Source organism: Halichoeres trimaculatus, unplaced genomic scaffold (genome assembly GCF_033239565.1).
Source record: "Halichoeres trimaculatus isolate MK-OKI-2021-1 unplaced genomic scaffold, fHalTri1.1 fHalTri1_scaffold_7, whole genome shotgun sequence".
NCBI lineage: Eukaryota > Metazoa > Chordata > Actinopteri > Labriformes > Labridae > Halichoeres > Halichoeres trimaculatus.
This window is the reverse complement of record NW_027437185.1, coordinates 12,409,792-12,434,074: the sequence shown is the minus strand read 5'-3', so window position 1 is coordinate 12,434,074 and position 24,283 is coordinate 12,409,792. Positions and strand designations below refer to the sequence as shown.

The 24,283-nt window shown below is 40.4% G+C and overlaps 1 protein-coding gene across 1 annotated transcript; it reads left to right on the top strand.

Moving 5' to 3' along the window:
- Positions 1-7,418: 7,418 nt before the first annotated feature.
- Positions 7,419-23,142, top strand: LOC141793729 (endothelin receptor type B-like). The gene is made up of 8 exons (XM_074674570.1): positions 7,419-7,587; positions 11,176-11,728; positions 13,985-14,097; positions 14,174-14,378; positions 18,586-18,735; positions 18,820-18,953; positions 19,073-19,181; positions 19,269-23,142. The coding sequence occupies exons 2-8, from the start codon at positions 11,342-11,344 to the stop codon at positions 19,407-19,409; spliced, it is 1,239 nt and encodes a 412-aa protein (XP_074530671.1). The 5' UTR covers positions 7,419-7,587; positions 11,176-11,341; the 3' UTR covers positions 19,410-23,142.
- The last annotated feature ends 1,141 nt before the right edge of the window (positions 23,143-24,283 follow it).

Here is a 24,283-nt window from a genome sequence, read left to right as displayed (position 1 = left end):
TTTTAGCTAGGAGACAGGATGTTTTAATCAGCTGTGCCAACTTCCAAACCCGGAAAAAAGTCACCACACAGAGAAAGAGAGGAGGGACAGGAGGATTCAGGAAGTCTTTCAGAAGACCTGCTGTTGTAAAAACACTCCCCTACCATCCCACAGGAAACCAGTTGGTCAGCGTCTGCATCGCTTAAGATGGTAGAGAGTAAAAGTGGCCTCAACATATCTTTATGATGCTGCTTGTTAAATATGACATGTCGTAAAAAAAATAAAATAAAGTGACGCTGCAGGGTCATGTTTTAGTACCCATGCATGTGGTTGGTTAACAGTCCCTTTTTAAACAACATTAAACAGTTCATATTGAAAGCGGCATGTTACAACTTCCAGACTTTATCCTGAGGGATCTCCAGAGGAAAAAAAACATCCACATCTGCAGAGTGTGTGTTTGGCGTGTGTTGCATGAGACAACTTAATAACTGTTTCCCCGCTGTGTTGAGTCCTCTGTTTTCAGAGTTCATGACTTGTGCTACAAAAACTAACAGGAGATCTTTGTGTTTGTGAGCTAATAAAGCTTTGTCTCATTAACAGAATGTATATTTGAGATTAACTTGAACCCCACAGTTCTTTATCGTTCAGATTACAGTTAAATTAAGGCACTTATCTTCTGTGACTTTTCGACCACAGAATTAGGACATGCTCAACCATCCTTGCAAAAAATGTCCACGTATCTGTAACCCTCTCGTTAAAACGTTTGTGCATACCGAGGTGACAGCCTAAGTTATTGGTTCGATAGTGTGTGATGTGCAGCCAACATGAATAATGTCCTCAGATTTATTTTAGAGAGACAGAAAGACATCTTCATCCGGTGCAGCTCATCTGAATTATGTCCATGTTTGCATTTTAGTGTCTGATTTAGTGTTGGCCTACTTCTGCAGACACACCCAGTCTGCAGTATCTGATGACCAGTGATTTGTTGAACATCTCTTTCATTCCACACCTCAAGGCTGCACTTCATAATCCTTTGCTTAAGGTTTTTTTTTTTTTTTTGTTAAATGTTTATTTTATTATCCTGGACTCACTAAGACCAAAGGGTGCCCTACAGCAACACATCTTAAAAGCAGAATCCAAACTTTACAGATTCATTAACACAGTCCTACTCCTCCACTTTTCATGTTTTAAAACAGTTACAATCACTTTCTTTTGTTTGATCGTACTCAAGCTCTGCAGTAGCAATTCTAAAAGTGGTGATCCCTCATCCTGTTCAAAACCTTGATATGTTTATAAGGTAGCATGAAATCTGCTTGTTTGGCTCAAAACATTTAAAGACGAGAGACCATTAGTGTGACTGGTTAACAGTTTACAGAGCGATGTATGTCACAACGTTTAAAGTTGTTACACATGATGAAGCAAAGAGCTCTGTGAGAAATGGCATCAAACTCCCCATCTTTTCCTCTTTTTTATCCTGTTATGTCAGCACTTCTCCTAAAGAAAACTAAAACAAACTCTTAGATTTTCAGTTACACTTGAAATGTTGGACCTAAAAGCCAGATACCCAAGTACTTAAATAGTTCAATGTGGGTTAGTTTTCAACAAAGAGTAACAGACTTCTTTATTCTTTATGCCTATGTTCAGTCAAAATGAAACAAGTATGTTGCATGTAAATCAGCCCCTGTACCACCCACCATAAAGCATTTAAAGTCGTATTTCAAAGGCTCCCGATGAGCCTTTAAATACATCAAAAGCATACAGTTTTCCATATGGTATGCTGCACAGTGTGGTCTGGTGGGTTTGAGACTGAAACAAGATTCTCATTAATTCAGAGAATTATAATTATTATCATTTTATTTTTTTATTTATTTTTTTATTTTTAAAAACAATAACGGCAGCAGGAGACAACTAAACAAATACACATCCCGAAAATCATAACATATCACAAATACGAAAAAAGCAAACAACAAAAATCAAACAAAAAAAGTAAGCATGACAGGTAGACAACACTAAAATCGATATTCAGCCATGAAGCAGCCCGTGATGTATAGCTAGCAGAGGTAGTGTAACACACCCACTTTATCAAAAGATATCTATCAAATTGAAACATACTACTTTGTCATACTTTTCCCCAAGAGGAGTAAAATAGGTTTTGACAAATATGCACCAAAACGAAAAAAGGAAATTAATACACAAAAATAGTAAACAGGAGAGTTAAATGGTAAGTTCACATATTTTGAGAGAATTATATCAGTGCATAAATGAGCTGATGCTGCTTCTTTTTTTTTTTAAAGGGCTTTGAGGCCTGGATGGAAAAGCAGATGTCTTTCTGGGATGAAGACTCCATTTCCCATGAGCACGTGCACTAACTGTCGTAAGAACTTGATAAAACATGCTTATGAGCCTGGGAGCTATTTAATAAACTTATGTTTAAAGGTATTTGAATGAAGTTAAGTGTTGGGGTTGATCTTGTTCAAAATTTTGACACAAATATTTTCACTTTGACTGCAAATCAATATCAACTACAAATAATAGGAAAAATCCATATTGGTCTATCTCTGGTATCTATACGTGAGACTTTTTCAAGATCACTTTGAAAGTCCTCACAGGGAATTTACTAATTTCTATATTTTATGATAGACAATGAAATGATTTAGTTGAACTTCCACCTGATACAAACAGCTGCTGTAACTACTGCTTTGGGTATAGAGATTAAAGTAATGGCTTGATTATAACTTCTGTGTTAAAAAAATAAAATAAAAAATAACAAAGAGCTCGAGAAAATATAGGACAACACATACAGTTACAGTAGTGGTCTGATAAAAGAAATACTAGAAGGTAAGTATTTACAGCAACGATCTCATTAAACTGTTGGTGATCATTATAAATTTGTTAAAAACACTCACATCTGATGTTTCTTAGGCCACATTTTACCACTTTTGTTAAACATGGTGATCCAGCTGTGTATTTTATTTCTGTTAGCAGTCTGTTTCACATCTAAGAAGCTTTTCTGGAATAAGCTGACTGCCCCAGGGAAGCCTGTCGTGAGACTTTATAACCGCTATTAGTACACAACTAAGAAAACTGCATGGTCCACTTTACTGGGTTCAGAAAAGATGTCCTAGTTATTTATTTTTTTAGGAAGCCTTCACCTCACCAAGAAGCTCTCACCAGCTATAGGTCAAACACACACACACACACACACACACACACACACACACACACACACACACACACACACACACACACACACACACACACACACACACATCTGACAGGCTGAAAGGAAATGAAAATGGTATATTATGTGATGTGTAACATAGAGACTAAAATATGATATATTGTATTGATCATATCACACACATACACAAAGGACACAAAGACAAATGTGTTTTGAGCTGGTGCCAGTCTGCCCTGATGTGTCTGAAGGTTGTGTTGTCTCCTGAAGCATCACGTGTTTGATAAAGCTAACGCTGTGCTGCATGAATGAGTGTTTTTTAGGAACACCCTTATTATGAAAGGATTCCAAACAGCAAGAAAACATTAGTCGAAAAACTTTAAATGTGAAATGTCACAAAATGTTCAAGTGTTTCAAATCAGTGACATAGAGCAGCTTTTGTCTTAATGTGATGAAGTGTTGATGTAGTTTCTAAAATGAAGCAGCAGAGAAGTTCAAGAGGTCTCCCTGGTTTGGCACATGAAAGATTCTGTCTGTGTCTTGAACAGTGACTTGATTGAAAGAAAAAAATCATGGTGCACTCATTTGTATGACTGAATTGTGTGCTCATATGTTGTCCTGAAAAAAACAGCCCTGATGGGTAAGTCCCGGAGAAAGAAGCTAATTGACAGAAAAGTTCAGATAATGTCAGCCCTTTAGAAAGCATTCCAAGAAAAACTTCAGCGTTTCACACAACCACAATGAGGGCCTCATGATAAGTTAAGGACACGTTTGTATGTGTTCAGTGTCCCTGAGGCAGAGAGACACACTCTTTTAAAAGTGTTAGATAGATAATCTAATAGATGAAGCCCTGTCTTGTTTTGCAGCAATAAATCTGAATTAAATATAAATAAAGGGACAACTTTTGCACTTCTCCTCTTGCTGTCTCTAGCCTCTGTACAAGCCACTCTTTTGGGTACCAAAAAACGAAAATCTTCACTTCCACACTTAATAAAGACCAGCAGTGCAAGATGGGAAGTTCAAAGTGAGCTAGTTTCCTTCAAAAGAGGATGATGAGTGTTTACAGATCGTGATGAGGTTTATATCAGCTATCCAAGTGTGTCTCTCTGCCAAGGTCACTCAGACTACAGAGGGACAGGGACATCGGCACGTCCTCTCGCAATATGCACATGTTCACAAACACATGCACTCACACACACAAGTGCAGGGCAACGCAGTGTTTTGTTGGGTGGACATGATGTGCATTGCCATGTGTATAATGGTGATAATGTCTGTTAATGGTTTAATGATGTGACTATGCTAATGGCAATAATGATGCACCGAGAATAGTCGGCTCCTAAAATAGGGACGAGGATGGATGTCATTAAACTCCAAAGAAAAGACCTTTGTTTGTGTGTTTTGTGTGTGTGTGTGTGTGTGTGTGTGTGTGTGTGCGTGTGTGTGCGTGTGTGTGTGTGTGTGTGTGTGTGTGTGTGTACACCCACTGCCTTAATAGCAGCAGGGTGATGAAGATGGTATGAGGGGGTTTTAAGGATCACTTCTGTTTCCGTGTTTGGTGTCTTTGTTTGAACATGTGCTCGCCAGTGTGTGTGTGTGTGTGTGTGTGTGTGTGTGTGTGTGTGTGTGTGTGTGTGTGTGTGTGTGTGTGTGGTGTGAGTGTGTGCATGTGTTTGTCACAAGTACTGAGAGCTTGTGAGACTTGATTTTTTTTCTATTTTATGATGTTTTCATCTATGTTAAAAATGTTGTTGTCTTGTGTTTAATGACCAACTGATCTGAGGTCTCAGCAGATCGATATTAAAGTTTTTCTCAGTTGCTTTGGTACATTTCTCGAATCATCCTCGCCATTTGCAAAACATTAAGTGTATTTCTCAGAACAGTTTGTACAAATGGCAAAACACTATGGATTACCTGCTAAATCCAGTCTCTCTCTCAAAATCCTTAGTTCATCCCTCAAAAGGAAGTATCTGTGTCAGTGAATGTGTCAGTGCGTCAGAATGACGAGTCCTGGTGTCAGTGTGTATGGATAGGACAGTCAAAGTGCTGAGTCATGTTGTCAGTAAAACAGTTTACTCTAAAAGGACGTTCTGATGTTAACTTTGGCAAAAGTTTTGATGACAGTTATTGTAAATAATAAGTTACGTCTTAGTGTATGTGGGAGATTGATTACAAGAGACTGGACAAAAATCACATTTTATCTTTAACTGTTTGTGCTGTAATTTGTTGACTAACCCCGTCATTACGATACAGAATGGAGAAGAAGGGGCTGCATAGCAGAGTTGACACAGTTGTTTTCCCAGCTTCTGGATGCATCCTTCAACCAACCTGGGCCATTGTGAGCTGATGATTGAGAACATGGTCCACAGGTGTGATAGATGTTTCCACTGTCTGTACAGAGGAAAGTACACACACATACTTACCAGTTGATGGTTCATGAGATGAACCTTTGAGCTGTTTCAGTAAACTGGTTGATCATTGGTTGATCTGATGCCTCACACATTTCCATTTGTTAGAGAAAGTCCAGATTGACCAGGGAGCAATTTAACAATCCAGACAGATTTAGAAAAACAGTCTAATGGGATTGTGTGGAAAGATGTTTGACATGTTATGATAACTTTTTCGACCTTTTTGCACGTAAAGACTTGTGCGATGAACTCATGACAAAATGTTGTGGGGGGTGAGACTCCTTAACAGAGACCCATGATAATCCATTTTGATCAACATGAACAGCCGATAATGTAGGAAACAGCAGAGGATTGTACACAATCATTTGCATGGATGTCCCAAACTATCTGCAACTTGTTCAAAAAAAATGAGAAACTGCTTTTTTGATGTGCACAAGTGACACAATGATGTGAAGATTAAACAAATAGTTTTGAGCATTTCAATTCTGATCTGAGAAGTGAACCAAAGCAACTGAGAAAAACTGTAACATGAGTCTGGTCTTGTCTGAGGTTTCTGCCTGTTAAAGAAAGATTGTTACATATGTAACTTAAATGCTGTAAAGGACTGTACTCATTCCAGGTTAGGATCAGACTCCCTAACTTGTCTTGATGTGGGGTCTTTGTTAGTGATATAACATTGGCAGGTCAAGGCCTGCAGATAGATAGATAGATAGATAGATAGATAGATAGATAGATAGATAGATAGATAGATAGATAGATAGATAGATAGATAGATAGATAGATAGAAAGCATTTGTTTTTTAGCAAAGTAAATCCATTGGACATTTATGATTTTAAACCTCATCTTAAACTTCAAGATAAAAACTGCCTTAAGTCATCTTAATGCAATGGTGCTGTACTGTCTCCATGGGTACGCAGGCTAACGCAGTGTTTTACAAGTTACAAAAAGCTAATTTAGGTTTATTTTCTGCTGTTTAAAATCATAGCAGGTTTGACTCTTAAGCAAAATTAGGGTTGTATGAGAAAGAAAGTGATCAAACATAAACTACTTGAGGCAGACATGTTCAGCACTACAGCTCAACAAAGTAAGCTCATTCAGCATCAACTCATAAAAGTGTCAAAAATAGCTTTTCTGCACTAAAAACAACCTGCCCATAAGAGTACCTTCTTCTCCTGGAGAAGAATGAGGTGGCTTGTTGTAAGAGGTGGTATAATTGTGATTTAACACACGAGGCAAACATTTGATTTCCAGCAAAGTGGCTCCATAATCGCCGTTAAATCTGAAGGAGTGGATGACAAATCTCACAGCAGGGTTTTATAATTCTTCTGCTCACATACTCACGTCACATCCACAGGAGGCAGTTCGGGGTCAAGTGTCTTGCCAGAGGTTTCATGGGCATGGGGACAGTTGGATCAAACTTGCGACCATCCAGTTGAAAGAAAACTGAGTCTACCACAGAGCCACAGCCTTTCCTTACACAAGCCTCTGTGTGTGCAGTGGGAGCTGCAGGGAGAGCCTGGAGGCTGAACCATTCTCATGACAGCAGTGCTTTTATTGAAGTTATACAGTTCGTTAGAGGGAACAACTCCTCTTTCATCTCTTGATAGTACCTACACTGTGTGTGCGTCAGCAGATAAAAAAAAATCAAGGGTGATTAAACGGGTGGAAGAGCTGGAAAACCTGAAATTAGCACATTTCAGGAAACGTAATTCAAAAGTTCGTGCGCGCGAGTTTGGACGGGTGCTTCGTGACAGCGCGAGGGAGATGCTTGGTGTGTGATTGGTTGACTGCGCAGCCTCCTGGCTCGTGCTTATAAAGGCTGCTCCGTCCTGTAGAGAGTCAGAGCGCGATCAGAGGAGGGACCGGAGGACCCTGACTCACAGCGGGACACACCGTTCACACGGTGCACCTTAACTGCTGCAAGACACAGAGATTAGTTAGGAGGACAACGGGTATATGGTGGAGCCCAGCTGGATTATTGTACGGAAAACTTTGGCCTGGACCACAACACAACTCTGCGGTCAGGTAGGTCTGAAGTGATAACTTCATCGCCTGTAAGCTAATTAAATAACGAGTGTGAGCCAATTGTGGTTTTATCATGTGCACTTCAGGTTAACCACAAAGACATGCTGTCTGCTCTTTGTGCTACTTATTATACCAAGGTGCTGGCAGAATGAAAAAAACTTCTTTCTTTCTTTCTTTCGTTCTTTATTTATTTATTTATTCATTTATTTATTTCCGGTAGAAAGGCTTGGATGATAAAATTGTTATTTTACCTCTTGACACTGCTTATAGATTCAGACTTGTTGGAGTTTTGATATTCTACACCATGACAGCACTGTCATCACGGGTCATAGATGTGAGGAGATCGACTTGCTTTCTTGTAGTGTCACAGTCTGACAGTGCTGATTTATTGGTGTAATCAGTCACAGGATTATCACACTTTGATTCCCTGACCTGCACATGTGCTGCTGGCTTCTTGCTGCGCTCTGACGGCTTTGTACGGTCTGGCACATGATGGATGTGTATCGCTGCCCTCATAATGTTCAAATCAAGAGAATAAGGCTGTGCACAGTTCACAGACTCTCCTGCTGTCTTGGATTTATTGGATCTTTTTAAGTGAGGAGACCGATAAACTCCAGGGATCTGGCAGTAAAACGATTTTCCTCACCTTGAGAAAGATTGGAAACAAGTCCATAAACCCTATCACATTTGTGTATTTAGATAGGGTGGAGCAAAAAAAAATCAGCTTTTCTTCATTTGGAGTAATTTTCCAGTCTCATATTGGAAAACCAGCTCACCGGACATGTGCAACGATGTTTGCATTTTCACACGCATGCGGCATTCCTGTTATGCTGTTTGAGCAACGTCTGCTAATTCAAAGTGGACAGAACTACGGGAAACGAAATAAAAACATCAACATCAAAAAAATAATCACATAATTAAATCAACAGCTCTGTGATGCAGATTCACCAGACACATTGTAAACTCCTAAGTGAGGCTGCTTTGAAGTCCATGGCTGTTTGTGCATTTTGTTGTGGTCTGCAGTCCTTCAATGCACCAGATGAATACTTATTGTGTTTTTTAAGGGGATAATAAGTGGTAAAAATGTGTTTTCTATTGCATTTTTTGCCATTGCAGTGAAATTTGAGGAGCAATCAACAAATGAAAAATCTTTCCTAAATTCCAAATAAATTCATCTAATCAGTAAATGGCTAAGTGAGAAAGCTTTGATTGTTTTCAGTAAATAACAGTGTAATCAAGTCAGACTTTGACAGTCTGTGTATTTTACATAGTCATACAGTCACCTTCTTTGCTGTAGTTAGCTAAGAAGTACAGTCACTTTTATCTATTTTGTCTTAAACTACTTTTTCCTCCTCAGTCCAGTGTGATGAAATAGAGTGCAAAAAAGTAAAGTACTGTTTGCATCTCCTTCCTCTTGCTCCCATTCAGTACACCCTGGCCTCATTGATTTATTGTGTGACCCTTTGGATTTGCTAACCATTGTGTGAAAACATCTGGACTGAGCAGATCAACTGAATATGAAGTACTCCAAATAAGCTCCTCCTCCTGCAGCGACTGAACTCTACTCACACATTCATGCATCAGTTGCTAACACTGTGATCGTAAACTGTAACCTATTCTCCACATTTATGTCATAATACATAAACTATCCATATTCTGAGTGTAGTTTCCTGGTGGTGTGTCTTTAACCCACAGCTGCAACCAAAAAAAGCAATATGTGAAACTTTTCAACACAAAGGATTTGCTCCGTAAAATATGTGATTTTATAGCCAGCTTGATTTATTAAAGCTGACTTAAGACAATAAGCATTCATATTGAGAAATTCCACTCAACAAAATGAGGATTAAATACATATTTTTAATGATATGTAGTGTTCAGTTCATTTGAAAGGTCATTGTTTGAGAAATAATTTTTGCACTGTATTTTATCATCCCTCCCCTCTCCTTCCTGTTATCTCTGTGTTTTACTGCCTCATCTTCCTCCAGGTCACTCTCGTGACTTATCAGGCATTGTGCATCAGCTCTCACTGTTTCCTCTCGCCTGGCTTTGCCTTTTAAGTTTGTTTTGTTTTTCACTCCCTTTGTTCCTCAAAGAGGAGCAGTAAACTTTTACTTATCTCTGTCTTTTTTATTGCAATCCTGTTCCGGTATTTCTAGGACGCTCCTGCCTCTGCTTCTCCTGCTTTTTCCCCCCACCCATCCTGGCCTCTCCTCACATCTCGTCTCAGACTCAAACACTCTATGTCTGACTGTTGTGAATACTCCGATCAGACAGTGTGACCGTCTGAGCCAACTTTCCACATCCGTCCTTCGAGGATGTGAGGCGCACAGAGATAACCGCCTCAGGTGGTTTCCAAAGCAAAATGTATTAGATTAAGAGGATCAGCCCAATTAAAAGGCAGAATTCTGATCAGGTCTTTCAGATAGACCCGCTTTAACGTGGACTAATGAGGTTCTGACCATGTTACAGCACAAAGACATGATTCATGTAACGGACAGAGCATGTATGGACCTCGGCCAAATTTTTCAAAATGGATTCTTGTGACAAGTCTGTGAGTTCATCCATGTGATCCTGTTTCTTTGTGTGGAGACAGGACAAGCCTCTGGTGAAGCCTGATGAGCATGGATGTGTGTGCTATTTAAGCCCAATTATGATTCTATATGTGGTGCCATGAAAGACCATAATCTTTTGCTTTTCATGGTGCTTGGCACATGTACTGTGTGTGTGTGTGTGTGTGTGTGTGTGTGTGTGTGTGTGTGTGTGTGTGTGTGTGTGTGTGTGTGTGTGTGTGTGTGTGTGTGTGTGTGTGCCCTGTTAGCATGTCTGTGCAGATATTGCAGAGTTTATCAATAAGCCCTTTTATCCCAAGAGATGCCCCAGGGCATTCTGGGGAGCACACATGACTCTCAAGAGGCCCAGGGACGAGCTTGTGTCCTCTGTGAGAGCCGTAAAACATCTCTGACACACACACACACACACACACATACGAAGGACAGCTCTTTTCCTTATCTAACCTCGGGTGTTGTCTGTTTTACACTCCACTGCTCTCCTCTCCTTTCATCTTGAACATGCTTCCATTAAATGCTGGATTAAATTTAATTTATTTTTAGAAACTATAAACCAATTCAATTTTGAATACTTCTCAGTCACCGATTCTTTGCACTGCCTTTCCACTCCAAGCTTTAATGTGGCTGCCTTACAAAAAGCAGGATTGCTGCTGATGCTGATGAGAGTGTGATTTATTTTTTAGATCAACTATCAGACCTGATGAGGTCTTGTTTTGAAGCAAAAAATGAAGATGGGTTCACAGACTGTCATCAAAGACAAGATGAGGGATCACTTTAAGTCACTATAATCTATCCTCTTTCAGATGTTATTGTCACAGCTTGAATCATTTTTCACAAAATAAGGAAAACTAAGACCAACTAGTGTACAGTTAAAATCTTAGACTGAAGTCCTGAAGGTTCATCCTTAAGGGACAATGAATTTCTGAAACACTGCAAACTTTTCCCTCAGGTAGTTGTTGGAACACACTAGCTGTTATTTTTGCACTGGCATGTTTTTGATGGTTGTTTTCTCTCTTTGCAGGGCAAGCACTTTGGACTCAAACAGACACTGCCAAGGCCAGAGCCAGTCCCTCTGTGCGGACGTGTGTGAGTGTGTGAATATGTCTGTCTGAGCGCCGACAAGTGTGCATTGCTACACTGCTGGGTGCTTTACCTGAGAGAGTACATCTTGCTGTGTGAGTGAAAGGATGAGGGCCATCGCTCTGCTGTGTCTCCTGATGCTCGTGGGGGTCAGAGCCTCTCGGTTCGCCCGTGACTCCCAGAGTAACCCCGAACCTTCAGAACTCTCCAAGAACAACGGGTCGGCCCCGCTCCCACCCCTGCAGCCTGCACGGCCGAGGGGGCCCTACCCTCCCATGTGCATAAAGCCCACAGAGATCAAACACGCCTTCAAGTATGTGAACACCATCGTTTCCTGTCTGATCTTTGTGGTGGGTATCATCGGCAACTCTTCGCTGCTCAGGATCATTTATAAGAACAAGTGCATGAGGAACGGGCCGAACGTCTTGATCGGCAGCTTGGCTCTGGGGGACCTGCTGTATATCATCATCGCTATCCCTATCAACGTGTTTAAGGTGACCACACAGCTTTTCTGCCTGTTTCTGAGCTTCTTCTGATTGTTATTATGAAGTCTGCCTATCCTATGATACTTGACTTGTTTGATTCCTGTTAAATGATTTATTTCAAGCTTGTATGAAGCCATTACATCAGCTTAAACGTTAGAGAGTATGCAACAACAACAAAGTAATAGTAATTTAGCGTAATACCTTTGTTCTCAGTTTTCTTGTTTGAGTTTTGTCTGTTCTGACTTGAATCTGTTTGCCTGCTTTGTTCTGCCCCATGCTTCGTGCACACAGTTTGAAACGTTTTTCTTGGCACTGCTCGAGTGTCTGTGGTGTTTTTCTAACAAGTTTACCACTGCGGGTATCCTTTTTAATCCAGTATACCCTTTGTGGTTTCCTTCATCTCCTTTTATAAGACTTTTATAAGAACAAATTGTTGAAGCTCAGTCACCGGTGTAACAAGATATAATTTACATCAAACAAATTCATTAAAAGCAGTTGTGAGGGATAATGTGGAACTCCAGCCTGGGATTTTTAAGAACAACTATTGTTATTGTTTCCCAAACTTGTCCCATGAGCTAGCCATAAAAAATCCAAAATAAAGCTTCTTCCAAACCTGAAACCCAGCCCGTCACAGCAACCTCATGTCAACAAGGAAAAATTAAAAACAGTATGTGAAGCTTGCCTGTTTCCCAAATCTGATAACAAAATAAACCGGACTGTTGCATTTCATCACGGCCAAATAAAGCAATCATCTCCCTGATTCATATCTCCCTGCTTCAAACAGACTTCAGATCTTTGTGACAACAACACGCTGTAATCAAAGACACAACGAGATGATGGGATACAAAGAAAAATAATAAAACATAATGAGTAACAGCATGTGCTGTATTGATGACAGGCATTGTTTTGACAACTGGAACTTCACAGCACCTGGCATTGATAACAACAGAGTCACACTTTCCCAAGAGTGGATGATCATCATCAAACACTCCTTTTTCAAATTTGTTGTCAGTTTTATTGTTGGATTCATAAAGTTGAGCTCAGATGATAGCTGGGAGCTGGAGTGTGGGGGGATATGGATTATATTTATGCTAGTGCTGTCAGGCGATTCAAAAAAATTAATCTAATTAATTACAGGATTTGTAATTAATTAATCTAATTAATCCCATTTTAATCTCATATCTGCTTAAGGTCCCAAAATAAAGAATTTGAATTCCAGGACATTAAAATTACATTAAAAGACATTAAAAAAACATTTAAAAATAAGGTGGGAATAAATACAACACATTTTAAGGTACCCTGAGGCATAAGGAAGAAATGAAAAACGTGTTATGGTTCTATCTTTACAAAATCTACACAGTCCTGCACCTAAGATAAGCTAATTTGATTTTTAGGACGGTTTTTGCTTCTGTTCACATTTTTACTCGATGTGGACTCAATTTTCACTGCAATATGAACTTCTATACTTCTATGAGGTCAGGAGAACCAGGGCTAAAGGCTAAAAACTGTGAGGAACTATGTACAAAACACTTTATTCAAGTCTTGGATCAAAGAAAAGTGAAGTATTTTCAGTTTAACATGCTCTGAACACACAAACTGTTGCTCATTGGTGCAGAGCAGCCCCAAGCTGAAACATGACACCAGGAAGATGGAAGCAAATTTTTAAAGAATTCTTTAGATTTAAATACAGGACATTTATCGATCATTCAGGGCTTGTTTGATGCAGTAAAGAGTGTAGAATTATCTGTTTTTTACAGAATTGAGCTAGAGCAAACGGTTGATTTTCTGTAGATTTTCAAAAAGGACGTGTGAATAAACGAGATGTGGATGGCAGTCCCCGTGACAGAGCTCTCTCTTCTCCCCGGTTCAAAGCATGTTGCTGACGTCAGGTGTGATATGAATGTGAATGATCATTCAGGGACCGTCGGAAATTTGAAAATCTGACGAGAGCACCACTTTTTCCATGTAGGACAAACGGTTTGTAAATGCTAGACATTTGAAAATAAGTGCGTCTTCGAACGCCTCGCAGGTTTGGGATCCAGATCAATCTGCGTTAATTTTTGTGACGCGTTAATTTGCGGTGTAATTAATTAATCGAATTAACGCGTTAAAATGACAGCCCTAATTTATGCTGTACTTGATGCAGTGATAATAAAACAACCTTGTGGGAGTCAAACAGGGCTGACTTTAAAGCTCGACAGTTGATGCATCCTGTCGTCCTCTCAGTGGAAAAAACTTTCCTCTTGGTTTTCCTCTTCTCTGTAGCTTATCGCTGAAGACTGGCCGTTTGGCGTGTACATCTGCAAGTTGTTTCCATTCATCCAGAAAGCGTCTGTGGGAATCACCGTCCTCAGCCTGTGCGCTCTCAGTATTGACCGGTAAGTGGACGCTTCTCCTAAAGATGTGACGAGCACACGCTCTGAAAGCTGCTAACATTAGCGTGTGTTTGTGCAGCTATCACGCAGTGACGTCATGGAGCAGGGTGAAGGGCATGGGGATCCCTCTGTGGAAAGCAGTGGAGGTGACTCTGATCTGGCTGGTTGCTGTGGTGCTGGCGGTCCCTGAGGCGCTGGCATTCGACATGTTGGAGATACCGTACAGAGGCAACAAGCTGCGTGTCTGTATGCTTCCTCCACAACAGACCCCCGGGTTTATGCAGGTACAAATTAAATTATAACATCACTATGCAAAACATTCTTTACCTATTAAATGTATTGGTTCATGATTTTAACAAACTGATTAGGGCTGCAACTGACGATTATTTTAGAGATCGATTACTCTGACTATTATATATACAACTAATCGATGAATCAGGGAAAAAAAGGATGAGAATGCATAACAATGCAGGAACCCTCAGTATGGGCAAAATAACAGAAAATATATTATGTCATCAGATTAAGAACTTAGTGGGCCAAAAAGGCAAATAAATAAAAATGTGTCCTCGATCTTTTCACCTGCAGGTCAAACAATTCACCCCTTCTGCCTTACCACTCTCTGTAGCAGCTAATGCTAATGCTAACGTTGGTTTAGTGAACTCCTTGTGGTTTTCAAACGGGGTGAGAATTTAATAAAAAGACAAAACGAGTCCTAAGAGACATCCCATGCATTTCACAACATATTAAAGGAGTGTATGTGGGATTTTGTAGCTTCTCACCTCGCTGTGAGCTCCCTGGCTCATCATCAATGAGCTTAACATGTTTGCGTTCTAAGCAGTCGTACTGCCGTGACATCCAAGGTCATTTTTGCAAACGTTGCAATTAACAGGCTGTGTGCTTTTACTCAGCGTGAATTACTCCCAAACTCTGAAACTTTTTGGACAAACTGCTTTCTCCTGCTCTGCCATCATTTGCGTTTCCCTTACCTGCCAGCTGGGTTTCTCCTCCTCCGTGCTGATCAGTTTACATGTGATGCATTCAGCCCCCGCATCCCAGGTAATCTACACTCCAGTCAAGTAGGTGGCGTTAATGCACCTTCAGCTAGTTTCCAACTACTAAATAATCCCACAAAAAAAGGAAGAAGACAAACTAATACAGTAATGGTGCAGCACAGTGCATTGATTATGGAAAAACATTGTCAACGCTTGTTCTGATCGATTTTTACCGATTTTATTGATTCGTCATCGCAGCCCTAAACTGATGTGTGCTGGGAACTTTTCAGCTCTCCTTCCTCAACATTACAGCCAACCACAGACTGTTCGTTCCCATGCTACTTAAAGTGGTTTGATGTTGCTGTCATCAGGGTGAAAGCACTAATGAGCCAATATAAAACAGATATTATGGCAACATTAAAAAAGTAAAACAGATGCATTGTTTGGTAATTCTAACAGGGCTAGAGGCAGAATACAAGTTATCTTCACCAGTGAGTGTGTGAAACTATGAGGACTTAATTTGGCTGGTCTGAAGAAAATAAGCCTGCACCTGCACATGTGTCTGTTTTTCCAGTGCTTTGTAAATTAACCTGCAGCACCTTTTTATTCCTGTTCATTCATGGAAAAAAACTGGAATGTGTTGTTCCCTTAAAGGTGGTAAGGGAAAAGAAAGTACAGCAAAAAAAATATTAACCCATGATAAGAAGAAAATAAACTTAGTCTAAGCTCAGGAAAATAGTTTTCAAACTGAAATTCAAAACAGCTTAAAAAGGAAGCCAGACTACCACCAAAAAAATAATTTAAAAAAAAAACAGTTTATTAAACCACCTTACGTTACTTGTTCCTCTGTCCTGCTCATATAGTTCCTCCTGATTGGTGCAGGTGTGCCAAATAACCTGCTGCAGTAAAGCAGCTGCTTCTGTAAAACTCACAGGGGAATGGAGGGGGGGTACAAACTATAGCATAAAACAAAATTATTATTTATAGAATATGTAGTTTTAAATTGTGAAAACATTTGGCTGCTGTTACAATGCCTGTAGTGACCTCCTGGAGGGTCCCCACCCCCACTTTGGGAACCGCTTCCCTTGGTGGTTGAGTTAATTTGGTTAAGATTGTCATCAACTTTGGAGCTACACGTAGCTCAGCTTCTGGCTGAAACACCAGGACAAACAAGCTTTATTTTAAAGAAAAGATTGAGTCTAACGTCAGAGATCAACAACACCATTCCTCCATCAGAACGCAGAATAACAGATCATAAATCTAAACATTTAGGAAGATAAAGATGCTTGAAATTCCAATGGTGGCACGTGGAGTATATCAACAAACCTAATGACGAACAGCTTTACAAATTTTCACAGCTGAATACTTTCATGTTCCTCCCAGGAAAACATGATCAAACAGTGATCTTGGCATCGACTGCAGTCATATATCAGTTCAGTATGTCTAATGTGGATTACATGTAGCATTAGTGCATTCTCATATGGTCAAAGTATCTTACACAACAGGCCTTTATATAAAGATCCCATCAGGCTGATGGACGTTGTTCATCCTGTACCTGGTTTTATTTTCAACATTGTTTGGATGTTTGGCTGTAAAACTCAAGACCTCAACATGTTGTTTCTTTAATGAGGATCACATTTTTTCCCTGTGAAAATGTGCAAAAAGTAACCACTGATTCCAAATCATCTCAACACATCTGCATATCATATTTTTGATATACAGCTGCACAGCAAGACTGCAATTCAAAGAGAAAACTTCAGATTTTGGAACAAATGAGCTTAATGGCATCACTAACAGACTAAACCAGAGGTAGTGGACTGCTCTGAGAATAATTTAAAAGTTATTCATAAAAGTTCTTGATTCTTCAGAAACCAAATCACACTTGCAAACTCTTCCCTTCACAAACTAAATGAGTTTTTGGGGGCATTAGTCACAGGAAGGCACAGCATCACTTCTTGTGTATTTCTTATAAGGGTCAGTAAGTGGATTGTTGTTGGCTCTAGAGGGCCATCTAAGAGTGGGGCTTCACACGGCTTACACACACCTGATGGAAATTTTACACCAGTTGAAATATTGCTCAAATTTACACGTTGCAGTGTTAAATCTTAAGAAGGTTCGAAGTACAATTTCAAAATGCAAAAAGGAGAAATGGGAGTCAGACAAATAAAAAAATAACTGAGTAAGCAATTTATTGCAAATAATCAAAGTGAAACAGGCATCAGCTGATCAGAGGTTTAATACCACAGCCTTCAAAGGACAAAATATGCAAAAAAAAAAAGTGGATTCAATGTCCTCTCCTGTCAGGTATTCACACTTTCATGACCTCCTGGTAGCAAAGGCAAAAAGTCTTTCTCTCTTTGAACATGGTCAGATTGTTGAGCTGCACAAGCAAGGCCTCTCCTGAGGTGTCATCACTGAGGGTTAGAGATCCTGAGGGTTATGGAACAACAAAGTCATGTGGTAGACCCCAAAAATTTCATGGAACCAGGGGATCTGTTTGGCTGTCCGTTAAGACCTTGATCCTTGACCTCTTACTGCCATTACTGGTGCTGACTGCTGCCCAATAACCATCCGACGGCCTCTGAGAGAGAAGAGCTATAAGAATAAAACACGTCTTCAAAGGCCTCGTCTCCTTCAACGCCACAAAGCTGAACACTTTGACTTTACAGAGAGCACCAAACATGGGACACTGAAAGGTGGAGGAAAGTTTGATTCTCTGATGAGGAAAATCTTAACCTAGATGGTCCTGATGGCTTCAACATTAAAGACATGACAAGGAGATCACAGCAGCACAGTGGAGGAGGTGCCATCATGATCTGGGGCTTTTTCCTTCAATGGAGCAATGGAGCTTCAGGTTGGTCGGCGTCACACTGCGGTGGAGATGTTACAGGGGGCCTCCTTCATGACTGAGGGCCCTGGTCTGTGTGGTAATTACTGGGTTTTACAATAGGACAATGCTGCAGGTCACAATGGACTGACAAAGGACTTCTTCTAGAGTAAAAACCGCACTCTTTGGACCATCCTGCATGTTCCCCTGATTTAAATCACACTGAGAACATTTGGGGATGGATGGAGAGGGAAGTTTATAAAAATAGACATCAGTTCTAGACCGTGAATGATCCTCATCGAAGACATCTTCACCACTTGGAGCAATGTTCCCACTACCCTCCTGGAAACACTCACATCAAGCTTGAAACAAGATTTTGAAGTGATCAGCAACAACAGTGGAGCTCTTCATTACTGAGTCCTTTTTTGAAGCTTTTATTTTTATTCCTATTTTAGGGGGGGGTTCAGCTTTTTAACCCTACTTTAAAACTTTCTAGGATTCCAAAAGTCCGAAACGTAAAACTCTTGGAGTTTTTAAACTGGTCTTAAAATTTTGATCAGGTGTGTACCGTACATGTTCTGACAGAAACGTTTGTGTTGATCACTGTACCATGAATTTTTATAACTCTGTTTATTGTTTCAGTTTCTCTGACTGAGTCATTTTCTCTTCCAGTTTTACCACGATGTGAAAGACTGGTGGCTGTTTGGCTTCTACTTCTGTCTGCCGCTGGCCTGTACAGGAATCTTCTACACACTCATGTCCTGTGAGATGCTCAGTCGCAAAAAAGGCATGCGCATCGCGCTCAACGACCACATGAAGCAGGTACACAGCTGGATGACTGGAGTGCTTTTTGAAATAATAACCAGGAGCACAAACAGTGATGTGAATTTTTCTCTGTGTGTGCAGAGGAGGGAAGTAGCAAAGACGGTGTTCTGCCTGGTGTTGATATTTGCTCTCTGCTGGCTGCCACTTCATCTTAGCCGAATTCTGAAGAAAACAATCTACGACGAGTACGACCCTAACCGCTGTGAACTGCTCAGGTAGGCACATGGACGTAGCAAACGACGCAAATGAACTGCATACGTCATGAGGACCCATTGTTCTCCGAGCTGTGACTTCCTGTAGTCTTCACTACAAACTTTGCCCTTTTCCCTGCCAGCTTCCTGTTAGTGATGGATTACATCGGCATCAACATGGCCTCACTTAACTCCTGCATCAACCCGATTGCCCTCTACTTTGTCAGCCAGAAGTTTAAAAACTGCTTCCAGGTAAGGGGGCACAATCTGTCAGAAACAGCAAAGAGTTGATAGCAGAGCACAAACAATAACTATGTGTGTGTGTTTTTGGTTTCTCAGTCTTGCCTGTGCTGCTGGTGCTACAGAACATCTCCCCTGGATGGACCAGGTTCAGGGGGACGCTGGAAAGGCTCCTGTCATGGCAACGGACTAGATCGCTCCAGCTCCCGCTCCAGTCAGAAATACACAAGCTCTTCATAAACACACAGACACATTCACATCACACTCATCTTCTGCCAAAACTCATGTTCTCAACAGTTTCCGACATGGATAAACGGCTGTGTCACTGCCAAATAAATGCTGACGAGACCAGGGGGGGAATGGAAAGTCTCATGTGAAGGATGCAGAGCAGACTGACAGAGCAAACCTGATCAATACACACAGATAAATGAAAGAACAGGACTGCCTCTGGACACTTACTGAAAACAGCACAAAGCTACGGAAATGTGTTGATATTCTGGCTCTGAAGCCGACGCAGAGAGAACTGAGGGTCTGCCACGGTCAATGCATTTATGAGGAATGTTAATCAAAGCCACAAGAAAACATATTGATTAGTAGAGCTATGGTCATAATCTGAGTGCTTGGTGTGTGGGAACAGATGATAGCTGATTAATTGGCTGCATGATGTCATCAAGCCCCTTCCCGTCCTCTGGTGACATCATATCAGGGTAAAATGGGCCTCACTGTGTCTAACAGCCATAAGAGAGGCAAACATCGCACATCTGTTGTCTGGAAATCGTTGCTGCTCCAAGTGGTCACATGGAGGGCAGCTGTTGTCCAAAAAAGCAGAAAGACACCAGATGATTCCCATCATCCAACAGAAAAGGTCATTATTAGAAATTGCACTATTGCAGTGTTGATGCTGTCATGAGTGGTCTCTGTTTCCACTTTCTGTGACGACGTAGCTTCTATTTTTCTACAGAAAATATCACATAACACTTAAAAAGTCTGTTTGCTCTTCCAACATGAGGTATCTATTTGTGATTCCCAAACATTTCACCTCTACAGCTCCGTGGTTCTGTTTCTGTGGCAGGAAATTACTCTAAAATGACTCCCAAGAGCTGCTTAAGGAATATATTTTCTAAAACAGATTCACAGAAAAGCTTTAAGACAGGAAGGAAGGCAAAATCCTGTACAGGTGGTTGTTTTTAAGAGAGTTGAATGTTTTTACTGGAGATTTTAAGAAAATCCTTTTTCTACCATAATAGAAATTATTGGGATATATTTTTTTGTTTTGAATATAGTATATGATCTTTTGCTAATAATGTGTTTAAGCAGCATTTGTGAATAAGTCAGGATTTCATACTGACTAAACAAATAAAACATGTAGAGTGAAAACACTTGGAAACATGCTCCCAGTACTTTTTTGAAAACTAGGATTTTGAGGTCTGCAGCTGTAGTTAGCTGCAAGTCAACAGCTCATTCATCATGTACTTGTGACAAATCTTGTGATACCACTACAACGAAACAGCTTTTACTGTTCCCGGCCCTATAAAAGGCCTATGAGGAGAAACTGCTGGTCTGGGCCTGATAGGAAGTGTGTGGGTGTAACATCATAAGACAGAAAACTCATATAATGTGATATTTGTTTCATCTGGCTGGAAAAATTCGCATTCACTGGCTGTGGGGTGAAGAAATGAAATTCACATTTTCTTGTAAAACCAGGCAAATGTGAGGCTCCAGATCTGAGTTGGAGAGTATGATGAGGCATGTCATGTGGTTTGAAAGCAGTTCATTAAAACACTTATTTCTTTGATGGTGCAGCACGCAGACTGAGCGCTTGTGAAGGCTGCAGCAGATGAGGTCTCTCGAGGAAAAGGGTCAACTTTACTCAGCCAATACTAGGGATGGGTGTCGATAAGATTGTATCAATACTAATGCTCTAATGCTCTAATCAATTCTGCTTATCAATCTGATTCCTTATCGATTGTGTCAATTCCTCCTGTTCATTTTCTGTGCACAAAAATTAGGCTTTACAGGTTTTTCTGTGTCAACGTTTTAGCAAGTTTTGAAGTACATAGATGCATAGACAAATGTTTTGAGATGTTAGTGGTGTCGCCACCCTTGCATGATATTATAGTATTGGGAAAATTGCACTTTGCGTTGTAGGTATTCTTTTTGATAACTTGGAGACAAGCTTTTGACCGCCTCCATCTCTCCGCCTCTGTCTCTTAGGGGCCGTTTAATACGACAACGGTTTTCGGCTGTAACGCAAAATTTTTGTTGCGTTTCAGCCTCTCATTCACATGGAAACAGCGTGTTAGCCAACCTAACCTTTTGAAAAGTGAGATTTTTCTGGAATGCTGCCGACACCGTTGCCGTGTTTTCAGTGGAAACGCTAACGTCACATTCCGCTTCACGCAAGCGCATACAGCAGGACGACAGTACCGTTGATACGATCGTCGCGAACTACCATGTTGTGCTTGCGCTGGTCATAGACTGTAAAAAAAATGGACGTCTGCTTGCTCTGCTCAAAGTGAGGTCTCCACAAAAACTGCTCCCCCTGGTGGCTGGCTGCAGTATAGGTTAAAAAATCTGGCTTTCCAGTCATTCCAGATGGGCTGTGGTCAGACTTTAAAAAATTATTACACCTCGTAGAAATATTTCTCACGTCTGATTGTTGTGGTGATTTGAAGACATCATTTGGCTGGCTTGTATCCAAGTCCTTTTTTTTCTGAAAAGTTTTGTTTACATTAGTTCTATGAGGTTAAAAACAAGGCTTTACGTAAGGTTAACGATGATTGACAGCTGCCGTTCTCGTGAATTTTTTTCGGGATTATAAAATATGTCAGGAGGTAGAGTCATGGAGTGATTAGACTCTTGAAAGAAAAAAAAAATATTATTTTTGTCACCCACTGCGCTCTACTGCACAGAATCTGGCTGCAAACTGCTACAATGGTGGCGCCTGTGACGGGGGAAGTTTGCTTCAAAACTGTACGATGATAAATGGCGGAGCCACGCTGTCCACTCTATATACAGTCTATGGTGCTGCTCAACCTGCTGAATCTGCTGACTTTCTTTCAACAAAATTGGCATCTGTTACTCCACTTTTGCACTTAGTATTCCCCAATACACCAGATGATCGGCTCATCTCTACTTCAGTGGAGATCTCCCAAACGTGGCTTTCGGACAAGGCAGTTATAGCGCCGACTACAGACCTGGCATGCTTACTACAGCGTTTTCAGTCCCTCAGCGTTTCTGTGTAAATGCTGATTTGTTTTACTGCATTTACACGGCGTTCTACCATTTTCAAATGAAACGTCTTGTTAACGGGGCCTGAATGTGATTGACGTAAGGCACATCACATGATGTCTACGTAAGATCCAGCCACTCCGACGTGATACAAAGAATTGACAAGAGAATGGTTAAGCATTAAGGCTAATGCAGTCAGTGGATTGAACATTTATAACCGATTCTTAACAGGAAGTGGTTATCGATACCCATCCCGAGCACATTCCCCATTAACAAGGTCAAACTATCTTTTACTGTGTAGCAGTTATTGTTTACTGTCTTTACAGTCTAGGTTTCTGGATTGCCTCAGCCTCTTCAGCTGCCAGCTCTCACTACCCATGTATACAAAGTCTCCTCAAAGATAATAACTCACTACTACACACTAGGAAACCAGAAACAGAAATGACGCAAAAAACTTACTGACAACTCACACACCATCAGTCCCTGTGTGTCATCATCAGAGGCCTTTTTAAGTAGCTGTGTGTACTGAAAGGTGCAGGCAGCTTTGTGCCTTTATAAGATCTGAAATGAATTTTAATGTGAACATTGAATCTGATTTTTTAAATCACATACTATACTGTACTTTGTGGGAGTATGGATTAATAAATATTATTTTGTAGCATTTGTTTGAGAAGTCTGCATATAGTCAATGTATTTAGGGTCATTTCTGGCCTCTAACAATGTATTCTTATAGTTGCTGACAAAATATCTACTTTTGTACAATAAATCTGTATATATTAGACAATCCTTGTTCAGGTTTTTATTATGTCTTCTTCACATGGCTGAATACTAATGTGAACGTGATGTAGCAGCCTCTGCTATTTGTGCTTGAATGTGGAGTAAATGAGTGAACTGACGTCATATTGGAGCACTTTGAGGGTTCACAAACAAGATAAAGTGTTTTTCCATGCAGTAACGTCCAAATGTATCCAGAAGTGCAGAAAAATTAAGGATGGACATTTTTGTGTTAGAACGTTAAAAATAATATAAATGGATGATTTCCCGGGATTGTAAAAGGAGACTTTTCATGCAAACGGTTCATAGTCTACTTGGAATTTTTTTATCACTTTTGAGATTCCCTTTACAAATTCTCAAAACTCCTTTGACAGCCCTTAAAATCAGAAAACATCTGAGGTATGAAAGAGGAAAAAATTGACAGCAGAGACTTTAAACAATCTTTTGTTATTTACAGAAGCCAACTATGATATCACATACATCATGTCTCCACTATTTTTCAGAGCAAAGGTTGTATTTGGATAGCATCTCATTTCATGGAAAGATTTGTAAAAGGAGCACACATGATATGACGATTTCACAAGAGTTTTCCTGTTTCAAATGACCTCCAAGACACCGTTTGTTTCCAGAGCCAGTTCCAAGAAGTGAGTTTCCAGAATAACTGTAGGTGAATTATCAGAAAGATCTTTAACATTGATTACCGTGAAAATTTTTGAAAACCTCTTTTGGTTTCTCTCCTTTACTGGGTAACTTGTTTCCTGGAAGTGGCCTCGAGTCTCACAGGGTGGAGGAACTCTCACAAAGTGGCAACTTTATTTTCTCAACTGGTTTCAGAGTGACTCAGAGAGGCCTGCTTCTGAGATTCTCGCCAATGGTTCAGACCATTAGCACTGCCAGAGACAGCCATGTGTAGTTTTTTTTTTTTTTTTTAAACAACTCATAAACCACATAAACTGGCTGCAATCAATCTGCACAGTGGTCCTGGGGTCAAACGTACGCTGCATCAGAGCCGCTGTGGGGGGGTTTTCAGCTGGTTATGAAACAGTCTAAGTTTATTACAGGCGACTGGAAATTACCCTTAAAAACAATTTCAAGCATCAGCAGAAGGT

Excerpts from the sequence above, each read along its gene's own strand:
- LOC141793729 (XM_074674570.1), top strand. The coding sequence starts at position 11,342 with ATGAGGGCCATCGCTCTGCTGTGTCTCCTGATGCTCGTGGGGGTCAGA. Across the intron at positions 18,736-18,819 it reads TCAACGACCACATGAAGCAG|AGGAGGGAAGTAGCAAAGAC; the intron begins GTACACAGCTGG and ends CTGTGTGTGCAG. Across the intron at positions 18,954-19,072 it reads AACCGCTGTGAACTGCTCAG|CTTCCTGTTAGTGATGGATT; the intron begins GTAGGCACATGG and ends TTTCCCTGCCAG.